Source organism: Nelumbo lutea, chromosome 5, assembly GCF_056320005.1.
Source record: "Nelumbo lutea isolate HS-2025 chromosome 5, American lotus-T2T, whole genome shotgun sequence".
In the NCBI taxonomy this organism is placed as follows: domain Eukaryota; kingdom Viridiplantae; phylum Streptophyta; class Magnoliopsida; order Proteales; family Nelumbonaceae; genus Nelumbo; species Nelumbo lutea.
Window position 1 is genome coordinate 51,438,701 of NC_142688.1, and position 12,414 is coordinate 51,451,114.

General features: G+C 33.8%; 1 protein-coding gene across 3 annotated transcripts; it reads left to right on the plus strand.

The window, feature by feature from the left end:
* Nucleotides 1-3,272: 3,272 nt before the first annotated feature.
* Nucleotides 3,273-12,114, plus strand: LOC148852367 (protein TIFY 10A-like). Of its 3 annotated transcripts, none has more exons than XM_088943559.1 (7): nucleotides 3,278-3,439; nucleotides 3,542-3,624; nucleotides 8,986-9,376; nucleotides 9,457-9,574; nucleotides 9,720-9,834; nucleotides 10,090-10,147; nucleotides 11,741-12,114. In XM_088943559.1, the coding sequence occupies exons 3-7, from the start codon at nucleotides 9,192-9,194 to the stop codon at nucleotides 11,862-11,864; spliced, it is 600 nt and encodes a 199-aa protein (XP_088799685.1). In that variant the 5' UTR covers nucleotides 3,278-3,439; nucleotides 3,542-3,624; nucleotides 8,986-9,191; the 3' UTR covers nucleotides 11,865-12,114. The 3 variants fall into 3 exon arrangements, with proteins under 3 accessions (XP_088799683.1, XP_088799685.1, XP_088799684.1); XM_088943558.1 differs by having other exon boundaries at nucleotides 3,286-3,434; XM_088943557.1 differs by having other exon boundaries at nucleotides 3,273-3,624.
* Nucleotides 12,115-12,414: the final 300 nt, after the last annotated feature.

The window sequence follows — 12,414 nt, forward strand, 5'->3', positions numbered from 1 at the left end:
ATTCAAACCGACCAACCTGGCCCGACCCAATCCGAATTGGTCAGTTTTTCTTCACAATCAGTCGGTTTTGGGTTGCAAAGATCAACCTGAGTTTTGTGAAAAAATATCTGTTAAATATAGATATTTTAGTTTTAAATAATAAATATATACTGAAAAATTATATATTCTGAAATATATCAGATATATATTTCCATAAATTAGAAAATATATATTTCGATATATTTGTATATATGTTTTGGTTTTAAATATATATTTTGAAATATTATATATAATATTAGCACTTTGACTTCATGTGCATTGTGCAAGCTCGGAGTTGGTTGAAACCCAAACTGACTTAAACCGACCAAGTCAGTTTTTCTTAATAGAGGGTCAGTTTCAGTTTGATCTATAGGTAACCCGACCAGGTCGGGTCGGTTAAAAGGACACTAGTAAACCGACCCAACCCGACCCGTGAACAGCTTTAGTGTGCATCGGTGTCCAAGAAGTAGTTTATATCTATACTAGCTTGTATAACCTATCTATTTTTGTTGTGTGATGGAGGTGCTAGATAGCATGGTTTTCAAAACCGGACCGGACCAAAACTAGGAACCAGTCACCGTTTTTCCCCAAAATCGGATTTTTCCCAAAAACCATTGATTTTGATCAACAAACGGTTGACCCAGGCGGTTAATCATTCGAACGGTTTTAACCTTTTTAACTTTTTTGTTTCAGAACAGACTGACCGTTCCATTCAAATGATCCGACCGTTCAACCCAAGAACCGGACCCCTGACCGATTCGTTCTCCGGATCGTTTTAAAAACCTTGCTACCTAGAATTCACGGAGGCTGTTCACAAGTGATAAGAATTCTTGTTGCTTGTCAACCTCCTTGTGACACCTGTCCTCTTTTGTAGAAACTTAAAAGTTAAAACCTACCAGTTAGATTTAACATCTAACATGGTATTAAGTAACAGTAACGTGTAGTCTCAATTAACTTTTAACTTGCTTCCACTTAATCTAATATCCCAAATTCAAAAATATTTTCTTTTTGTTTATTTTTTAATTAAAGAAAGGAAAAACCTTCAAAATTGAAACCTATCCAAATTCAAAAAACCTTCCGTCAGATTTTCCCCTCTTGTTTCCTTGTGCCCCAACTTTTTCTTCTCTCCTTTCTCTCCCATCTCGCGGAGTTGTTCCAGCCCAGACACTTTGTAGAGAAGATACAAAAATAAATTTGTAAATAGATTTCATTGGTGACTGGTGGTGAATTTTCTTTCTCTAGCTAGTTTTCTATTTGTTTATGTTAGAGTTTTTAAGAATTTCTTTTGTTGGCATAGGAATTTTATTAGAATTGGCTTCTCAGATATATTCATTCACTTCTCAAATATGCTACGGTTAAAGCCTTAGATTTGCTAATAACATTTCAGCACACCTGTTAGCACGTCAAAAATAATTGTGCTTAACCAAAAATGGGATCAAAAATAAGAATTTATTAAAAAAGTCATCATTTTTATGGTAGGAGAATTTCAAAATGAAGTTATGATTAAAATCCCAACTCCAATTAACCACTAGCACTTTGTCAACCGAATTAACTCCTTTTCCCAATGTTTAAGATAAATTTCTCAATTTCTTGAGTGAAAAAGAAAAACTTAAATCAAATCTAAATATGTAATCACATTTTATTAATATATTAAAAATCCAATATTGGAAAGTTTTTCCATAAGTTACGTGCCAACAATTCAAACATCAACGAAAAACAAAATGTTAATTGCTAATGCTATAATTCATCCACAACCCCACTTGAATATCCATATCAACTCCTTGTTTCATGTTTAGTTAATAATTAATTTATAAGTAAAGCCAGTGCTTTTAGTAGGTGTGGGTGTAGTAAATACGTTAGGTAAGCACAATGAGTGAGCATGTAATAGAATAGATGTATAATACATGTCCCACTTAATGCATTTTTCATTCAAATGTTTTTGTTCCATTAGACAGAAATTGTCCATTATTTTATTATTTTTGTCAAAATAATTAAAAATAAAAACAATAAATCCCATTCTAATTTGATTAGAAGTTATAACTAGCCTTAACAAATCCCATTCTAATTTTTGTAGGCTTTTTCTGTATTTTATAGGCCACTATTCGTGCAAGCACAATTTTGCATGGTTTTCAAAACCAGACTGTACCGGACAGTCAGACTAGAAAAACTGAGACCAGTTCTGTTTTTCTCCAAAACAGATTTTTGTAAAAAACCATTGATCCAAACGGTTGAATCGTTCGAACGGTTAATGGTTTTACCATTTTTATTCTTTTTTAATTTTTTTAATTTTTTGTCAGAATGGACCAACCATTCGACCCAGAAACTGGACCACTAACCGGTTTGATCTCCATGTCGGCTTTAAAAACCTTGCAATTTTGATCAATTTGTAATTGGCCCGTGTAACCTTGAACTGGAGGCATGAGATAAAACCGCGATGAGAGAACGGATCTGTTTCTCACACAGGGTGCATTAGAAACATCTCTCGTATTTTTGTATTATTATTTACTGGAAATATTATAAATGTACGGTGAATTGTGCCTGTAAGATGGTTGTGAGGCGAACTGTGTGAGGAGCATATCCCAATTCCCGCGATGAAGCCAACCAACATCCACCGCTACCCCCGCCTGAGACAAGCTTCCTTGGCACTTGACATATTGTCAGGGTCTGAGTTTACCCCGTGACGATATTGGCAACAATATAGTGTCGCTTACATATCTACATGCGATAATGGAGGCTTTCTTAGTCGTTGCACAATACCCTTAATGACGAAAATACCCTTAGTAAAACCAAAATTTCCATCATTGATTGCTTCAATTTAAACGTGCAGCCGCCTGGCTTGGTCACTTGCTCCAACATCCAACCAAGTCGGCGTTACCCCCCAAAAAAAAAATTCCAACTTAATCGGCGTTATTCTGCTCACCTTCTCAATGAAGCAAGTAGAGCGATAACGTCTGCATTATCATTCTGTTACTGCACAGGATAAAGGGTCTATCATCCCACCATCAATCCCTGATCAATGGACAATTGGCAGAGGATACGGACAGCTCTCTTACGTGGGGCCCATGAAATTATTCTCCATAAAGCGGGACAAGAGAAGAATTCCTCGCGGGATGCCTTTTCACATGGGTGACGTATTTGAAGGGCGACGTCTTCCCGATCGACTTTGGCCTGCTGTTAAGGAACATGAATCCACACGTGCCTAAATGTACAAACTTATTATTTTCTAATAATAATATGAAGGACTACTATTCAACATCTTGATTTCATAACCATCGACAGCCTGCGCTGTTGGCTGTGAGCTAGTCTTTCCTCTCTCTCTCTCTCTGTTCGCCTTCTCTATTTATTTATGGTAACGTAGTACAACTTCTGACTATCGTCCATGAGTTTTGAATCTGCTTGGCTGCTGGGATTGAAGGGTTAGGTTATCTCTGTGTCCGCGCCTTCTTTTTTTTTTATATCAACTTGAGACTATCTTCCAGTAACTTTCTCGATTTTGAATCTGCTTTGACTGCTGGGATTGAAGGATTAGGTTATCTCCCGTCAACTTCTCACCACCATCCATGAACCTTCTCACTTTTCAATCTGCCTGGCTACTAGGATTGAAAGGTTAGGTTCTTTCTCTTTCTCTCTGCGCCTTATGTGTTTATTTTGTAATTACATACATCAATTTCTTAGTTTTTTTAATCTGCTTGGCTACTGGGATTGAAGGGTTTGATTAATACTCCGCTACAAGTAAGTCTCTCTCTGTTTCTGTTTCTCTTTCTCTCTCTCTCCATATGCCCACACAACAACCAACTTGATCATGAACTCCATACATTTTGTTGTATGTTCACGCTCCTGGAGATTGAAATCGGCATTATAACAAGGTAGTTTATTAGTTATTTGGATGGGATGTGGGCTGGATCATGTTTGGACTTTGGAGTGTCAAGAATTAAATTTGAAATGAATAAATGATGAAATATACAAAATAAATCAACTTTCGGAAGATATTCTTTCCTGGGTATTCATGCTAAGAAACGAAATCAGAGAGCAATTAGAGTTTCTTGTGTTTGATTTGTTTGTTTAACGCATAAGAATTGAAGGTTCTACTAATAAGCCAGCAGAGGGTAGTTTCCTGGCCCCAGGAATTGAGATAAAGCAGAATAAGTAGGATCTTGTGTTTAGTTCTAGATTCTTCATTTTGGAGTGTTCTGCAATATTGATATTTTTGTTTCTATTTGTTTTTTGAAATCGTCATTGCAGAAAAAAACAAACACGTCATTGAACTCTGTTTTCTTTTTTTTTTTTTCTTTCAGTTAGCTTTGTTTCAGAAAATAATACATGCTTTTGGAATAATAAGCATAATGGTTTTTAAAACAAAAACAAACTTTGTAATGTAAAACTTATTTGATTTATGAAACACAATATTAAATAAACACATGAAAAGATGGATTTGAAATCAGAAATTCAAGAATATGTTTTTGGTTTCATTTGTAAAAAAACAAAAAAAAAAAAACACATGAACATGTTTTTTATGTTTTTGTTTTAAGGGCCATTTACTAAAACACAGATTGTAGTTTCATGGATTTACAAAACCTATCTTTATGGTTTATGTTTCACCAAAATATGTTTCAAATCTGTCAAATAAAGCTTGGTCTTAGTAGAACGAAGAAGAGAGAACAATGGCATCCAGGCAGTGGCAGAGAAGGTTTGGGTCTTTTATTAGGTTTTGATTCAACCTCCCTAATCCAGGGTTATTCGTCTACAAGGACATGTCTTCCTTATTTATACAGAGAACAAAATTGACTGAACAAAGTTGTTACCCTTTTAGTAGTGACAAGAATAACATTTTTGAAACAAAGTTGTTACCCTTTTAGGTGTTTTAATAAATTAAAAAAAAAAAACAATCTATTTAACAGTAGATGGATTTAATTTGTTTTTGAAAATAGCAAAAACAAAAACAATTCATGTTGAATGACCTCCTTTGTATTTTTTATGGTTTTTTTCTAAATTTAGATTTATCAATAGTTAAGCCATATTGTGATCAAATTCGGTGTTGCAAACTAGGGCCTATGATGGAGCATGTCACATCCAAGATCCTTCTTGCTCTATATGCATTATGTGTGAGCATGGGCCAGTTCCGTTAGGTTCCATGGTAGAACCGGAACCTACCCAAAGGTCAACTGTAGCCTTGGCGGTTATGGGATCAGCTCCAGTTCTTCCTATACTCTCCCTCTTCAAAAAAATTACATGTTCCTTAAAAGTTTAATTTTCAATAAATATAATATGTAATTTAAAATTTATATCATCTTTATTGATTAAATTGATTAAGTTAATATGTAGATTATTATCATAATATATTAATATATGGTTCAAAATTTATCATTATACTTTAAATTTTATAAATATTACCTTTTACATTATTTATTAATTATTATACACGCATTCAAAAATTAAAATGAAAATAAATGCAATAAAATCACTTAAGTAACTAAATGGTCAAGTGAGATCATGGCCTTCGTAACCATGAGTGCTTAGGTTCAAATCTTTACATCCTCAAAAATATTTTGGGGTTTATTTCAAGGAAAGTTTAGGGTTTGTTTGGTTTCTGGATAGGACTAGAATTGGAATTAGAATCAGAATGACCTATTCCTGATGCCTATTTGGTTCAATCAGGAATTGAAATCGGACTCCAATTGTTCTTGTTTGGTTCAATGGGAGTTGGAATCAAAATCAATTGAAAATTTTTTATTTTGTATTATTTTATTACTACTCTATTAATATTTCATGAATATATAATTATTATTTTATTATCACTTTGTTATTATTATGTTATCTTAGTATTTATCATTAATTCATGAATATTTTATTAACATATTATTTATTATTATTACTTTAATAAAAATTTTATTACTATATTTTATTAGTAATTTATTACTTTATTGAATAATTATTGCTTTAACTATATTATATTACCATTTTATTTCTACTTATTTATTATTTTTATTATTTAATATATAATAGTTCTGCTTTTTATTAATTTTTTATTAATATTTTATTAGTATTTAATAATTAATATCTTAGTATTTATCACTAATTTATGAATATTTTATTAATATATTGGTATATTATTATTACATTAATAATACATTTATTATTATATGTTATTCATAATTTATTATTTTCTTATTAGATTGCTCATATTCTATTATTTTTGTTTATTATTTTAAAATTCCTTTATTATTTTTTTTATAAATAATATGTTAGTATTTTATTATTACTTTGATTATAGTATATTAAGATTTTAGTTGTACTTAATTATTATTATGATCATTATTAAATAAATAATATCTTTGCTTTTTATCAATAATTTATTAATATTTTAATATAGTATTACTATTTGATGAATATTTTATTATTATTTTAACGATTAATATACTCTTATTTGATTATTATCATTATCTTATTATTACTTCCATAATATTTGATTATTTTATTATTAATGTATGTATTATTGTTGTTGTTGTTTTTTATTATAGTGCTATTATGTTATTACTATTTTACTAATATTTTGTTAATAATTTATTATTTATTATTATTATCTTATTATTAATTTGATAATAATTTATTATTGTTTTAATATTAGGATTTGGGTGACTTTTTGTCATTGGGCTTGGAATGGCCATGAAATTCCCATTTCTACCAAACAAACAGTAGGACCATTCCGACTCTAATTTCAGGCACCTATTCTTGGAAACAAAATGGACCCTAGTTCTAAGGCCGGTTCCACCAAGGCCAATCAAGATCGGTTCATTAATTTAGTTCAAATAGGGTAAACCCCTACACCTTAGAACCAACCTGGGTGGGGACTGTTTCCAAGAATTTGGAACCAAACCCTACCCTATAACAAATTAGGTAAGCTGGTTCAAAGTCGCTTCTATTCTGTTCCTACCCATTTTCTCACCCCTAATACACATTACCATGTTATTTATGTGGATCGTAAAATTATCTATATTTGTAAAATGAGCACTAACAAGAGTTAATAACGTGTTTCCATGTAGGGTGTAAGTTAGGCAAGTTGGGATGGGTTTTAGCTCAACCTAGGCCCAACCCTAAAAATTTGGGCCTGAAACCCAAACTATCCAATCTGAGTCTAGCCCGCACTAAAATTCGAGGCACTTAGGTTGGGCTCAAGTTTAGTTGGTCAATCAGTCCAAACAAAACTTGATATACATATATCTATATATGTTTGTATATATATATATATATATATATATTCGTATGTAGTATATATATATATATACAGAGAGAGATGGGATTCAACTATCTAAATACTAGGTTTGAGCTCAACCTAAAAATTTTAAAAACCAAAGTTTTGAAACCAGACCCAATCCAAGGACTGAAAATCCAAACCCAGCCCATAAAAAATTGCAGATTAAAGAATAAACCGGACTAAAGCTGACCCCGCCCAAGTTGCGCCCCTCTTTCCAAGTCAACACTGATGATATTTAGGTCCCCCCTGTTTTTCCTTTTCGAACCTGACCCACATCTCAATCAAATGACTAAATGGGGCCGTATATGGACCCTGTTCATTTGATTGGTTCAAAACGGATGGGGTCACCTGGTTAGAACCACTCCTGTTCTACTTTGGGCTGGCCTGGGCCTTAGTCCACGTGGCTAATGTTTGGCCTGCAACTAGGGGTGGTCGAGCCTGACAGTTGTTTGGGGATGGATGTTAACCATGTAGGTCGAAACTAGATAGAAGTCCTTTAGGGCCGAGGCTTTGACTTTTGGCCTTCATCGCAAACAACATTCATTCTTTCCGAAATATTATTTTGCTTGTGACCGTCCATCTCATGGATGGAGCCGTGGAGATTACATTTTAACTCAATGCAACACAACCATCAAACCCTTAGCAGGAATAAAGAGAGGTTATGTTAACACACAAGTGTTTCAGCAGCGGTGGTACCCTAAAAAAAATGAGAGAGAGAGAGGGCTGAGAGCTTTGTGATGCTGGATGAGTGGTATGTTTGAAGTTTTCAGGTGATAAGTTGATGTGATGTCCAAATCAAAATCAATCTGGACGGATTTGACAGATCAATAAAGTATATTGAATTGGATCAATCCAGTCTAGACTAAATAGTCTAAAATATAGATTGGATATGATATAATGAATTTATATTAGATTGAGTTGGATTGAATAATATCTGGTCCATTGATGAGAGATAATGTTACAGGTTTCAATGGATCATGTTTGGATTGGAATATATCTAAATTAAACCAATTTGAATATATTAGATGGTCTGAACATTGAATTGGACCAATCCAAAATGGTCCGAAGTATTCATTGGATTAAATTGGACCTGGTCCATTTGTAATGGGCACATATTGGACTGGATCGGATTGGACCAAATCCGATTCAATTGGTACTCCTAGATGGGCTTACCTCAACCTGAAACCTGATTAAGGCTTGTTCAATCCTAACCAAGGTTTAAAGTATTGATATATCCAATACACACAAATAGGCATATCAGGTGTTTCGATACTTCATAATTTTTTTTTTATTTTTTTTTCAAAAATGTTTCGGGTGATCCGTTTTAGGCTTGCCCCTACTCCTGAAAGTGCCCAAATTCTAAAACGCCCCTTATTTGAAGTTTCGGAAGACTACCAATAGAATAGGTATCAAAATTTTGAACCTTACAAGACCTAACAGTGCCAATTTACCACTTAACCCAACCCATTAACATCCTTAATTGTTGGTTGGTGAAACCGGAATAGATAAACCATTAATTACCACATTCAAGAATCTTCTATAAATAGCATTGGAAACCTATTTGTATAATGAATAAATGAACTAGGGCTTGGTCTAGTCTTTGCACTGAACATATTTATATTTGCACTCTTCGCAAAGGACAAAGAAAATGCTAGATGGATGGCAAAAAATCGCTGCACTGAATTCAAATTTGAATTTATGTTTACTGTTGACAGGATCCGTCGTCATATTTTATAAAAATTGAGACAAGTGTTCTTGTTCTACTAGTCCAAGCGAGACTTTCTGAGGACAGAAAAAAAAAAAAAAAAAAAAAAAAAAAACTTACTTAAATCCAAAACTTGAAGGAGACCATAGTCAGTCAGACTCAGAACAATATAAACAACCCATTAGCTACATTTCTGAAGAAGTAGGCCAAAGGTCGATGAAGAGAATGTCAGAAACCACTGATTTATTCAAGAAGTTTCTTCTTTCCAAAGCTGAAAACAACAAGAGTAAAACAACTATGAACGGCTCAGAAGCCATCAAGCCATTTCCAACTCGTGCCTTCATTCCATCTGAACCTACTCAACCTCCATATTTGGAGCAAGAATTGCTTCCAGACAATGGGTAATTTCTATTCCGAAGCACTAATGAATAAACTTAGCTATTTTCCTTATACTATACCTCAATGGTGTCCATTTACACAGGCCTCAATGGACGACTCACCCAATATCATTCAACAAGAGTACTTTGAATTTGAAGGCACAACTCACCATTTTCTACTCGGGGCTGATTTATGTGTTTGATGATGTTCCTCTTGATAAGGTATGTAATTGGATTCCCAAATTTTCTTCCGTCTATATCATTATACTTTGTTAGTGTTGTTCGGATCATCTTCATGTCATGGATATATAAACCTTTTGGTCTTTATGAAATAATGATGAATGATGAAGAATCACCATGGCTGCAGGGCCAAGCCATTATGCTTCTTGCTGGCGAAAGCTCTTCGCCGAATCCCATCAAAGCACAAACATCAGCAAAACTTGGAACAGCAGCTCTCCCTTCTTCCAACTTTGCATCTATTCGTAAGTTACCCAAGCAGATAATTAACTTGGATGGGTGGATCCCTCCTCTCTTGATGATTCTTCACTTCTGTTACATCCTAAAAATAAGAAGCAATTATCTCTCCCTTACCATGAGTTTTTGGTTAGAGAGATTGATTTGAAACCTGCACAAGTCCGTCCATTTGGATTGGGAGCTCACCCAAATTGGACCATATCACGTCATCCACGAATTCCACCTATTGAATTCTTCTTTCTAAATCCTGTTAATTCTTGCAGACATTCCAATAGCAAGAAAGCATTCTCTTCAGCAGTTCCTGGAAAAACGTCGTAACAGGTACAATAGATCGCCCTCTACCCTGAGGATTAGTCGTTGCAATTTTCTTTTCAATCAAAAACGAAACTCAAGTGGATATTAACATTCACTCCAAATTTCCATTTATTTGGCATTAGGTGTATGATCTATGTCATTTCAGCTTGTCTTGTCTAGTTGTCTATGACCAGACACGCCTGACATAGGACTCCAAAAACATTCTGAGCCCAGCTAGGTCGGGCCTAACCAAGTAACCAGCACAACTAACACAATAGTATTAGGAATGGATTCTCATTCCCAGGGGAGGGGAGGGGGAGGGAATGGTTACTTGGTTAGCCCATCCAGAACCAGAATGGGATACCAATTCTTTCCAACCAAATAATTGGAATCAGAATAGATCATTCAGATTCTGATTTTAGACCCTTATTCCCACAAACCAAATGGACCATTAGATCCCATTTGGGAACTAGACCTACTTTCAGAGAAGATACCAAAACTAACTTCACCAAAAAGTCGTTTGCTCAGTTCAATGAGTATTTATTTCGGCCTTTTGGATTTTTCACCAAATATAACTTCATGGTTTTACCAACCTTGTTTTGCCCAAAACTATTATATGAAATCCCTCTCAAATGGGCATATAGTATATGCCACCGTAGTTAAATAAACATAAAAATATGATGCCTTTGACCAATCAAAACCCTCCAAATTTTGATGAATACCACCTGATTCATCAAAATTAAATTAAGGCTAGCCCATGTCCCACGACATATGATTGGGCCAAGCCAGTCCCCAACATGATTGGCCAGCCCAGCCCAACCCTTGTACTAAATTAAAACAGGTTTATGCACACTCCAGACCTAGCTGAATTGCTAGGCGAAAAGAGAAAGAGCTACCTGATCAACCCACAGTGCAAATATGTACTGTATAAATACAAACAAAATAATATAAAATACAAGGTTTTGTACTCTACATATTTACATTTGTACTCCTTTTAAATTGAGCCTATATGGCATACAATCATGTTGGAACTCATCTGATTTTAAAGTCATTTATCTTTCAAATGTGGATAATAAGATATTTCTGACCGGCCTTTTATATCTTTCTAATCTAATGTCTTGAATTGGATATATTCATTAATTTGGGTTGGGTGGGTTAAGTAGAGGTTAAAGTTCTGATTAGGGTTAGGGTTAAAAAATATATATAAATTTAACATAACTTTGAGTTGGGTTAAGATTGAAGCTTGATCAACTCAATCCAACCTGAACCGGGCATGTCTTCATATTTGTATAAATATAATATAAGTATGTCATGAATACATTCATATAATATACATACATACAAACATATATATATAATATAAATATATATTTAATTATACAGTAATCTTAAAGCACCACAACTTTGTTCTTGTATATATAATAGTAATAAGAAAGAACATTTTAAGCAAAACGAAGTGCAGGGTCCCAAGTAGAAGGGGTCGAGTTGTGCTAGGGTTAAGGTTATTGGGGTTCAGCAACTCTGGGAAAGGCCTGACCGACCCGACTTTTGCCCCTAGACATCATATCAGTACTAGAAATAATCAAGTCTCTAAGCTATGGATTGTTTTGTTCTGTGCAGGATAATAAGCAAGTCTCCATATCCCTCTCCGATCAGTGCAAAGGAGAAATATTGTAAGCCAACTCTTGATGGTTGCCCCATGGACAGCCAAACCTCTTGTTCGATGCCTTCTCGCTTAGGATGATCGCTTCCTGTTTCTCAGCCTACTTAACACAAAAGTCATCCCCCAAATCGGAATATGATGTTAAAGTTGACTGCTGTATTTACATATGGTGACTAGAGCAATTTCCAAGCTCAAACAATCCATGAGATGTTCTTTACTTAAGAAGTAATTATGTGATTTATGATGGAAGTCGTGTAAACTATTAGTTTGAAATAGCTGTAATTGGAATCTACTTTAAAATTAAATGACAATTTATATATTATATATAAAAGTGTGAATGCAATGTGAATGTTTTTTAGACTAAAATGACACTCTACTTCATTGTTTGAGAAAGGGTATAAAAGTTATTTTATGGTAGTTTAATGACTAATAAAATGCTCATATTTGTCAATTTAGTCCATCTTTATTTGTAAGCGTTGAATCTGTAACTTCAACTATTACTTTTCATATCCTTTAATACCCTCTCATTAAGTGTGATAATAAGGTATTAACTCTCATTTTCTCTTACTAAATGATTAAATCCTATATTTAAGTTATTTTAAACTAATAAATGCTACTAATTAGATTTATG

Bases quoted from the DNA above. Each gene is read 5' to 3' on its own strand.
- LOC148852367 (XM_088943557.1), top strand. From the start codon at position 9,192: ATGAAGAGAATGTCAGAAACCACTGATTTATTCAAGAAGTTTCTTCTT. The intron at 9,377-9,456 runs GTAATTTCTATT...CCATTTACACAG, and splicing joins GAATTGCTTCCAGACAATGG to GCCTCAATGGACGACTCACC. The intron at 9,835-10,089 runs GTAAGTTACCCA...TAATTCTTGCAG, and splicing joins TTCCAACTTTGCATCTATTC to ACATTCCAATAGCAAGAAAG.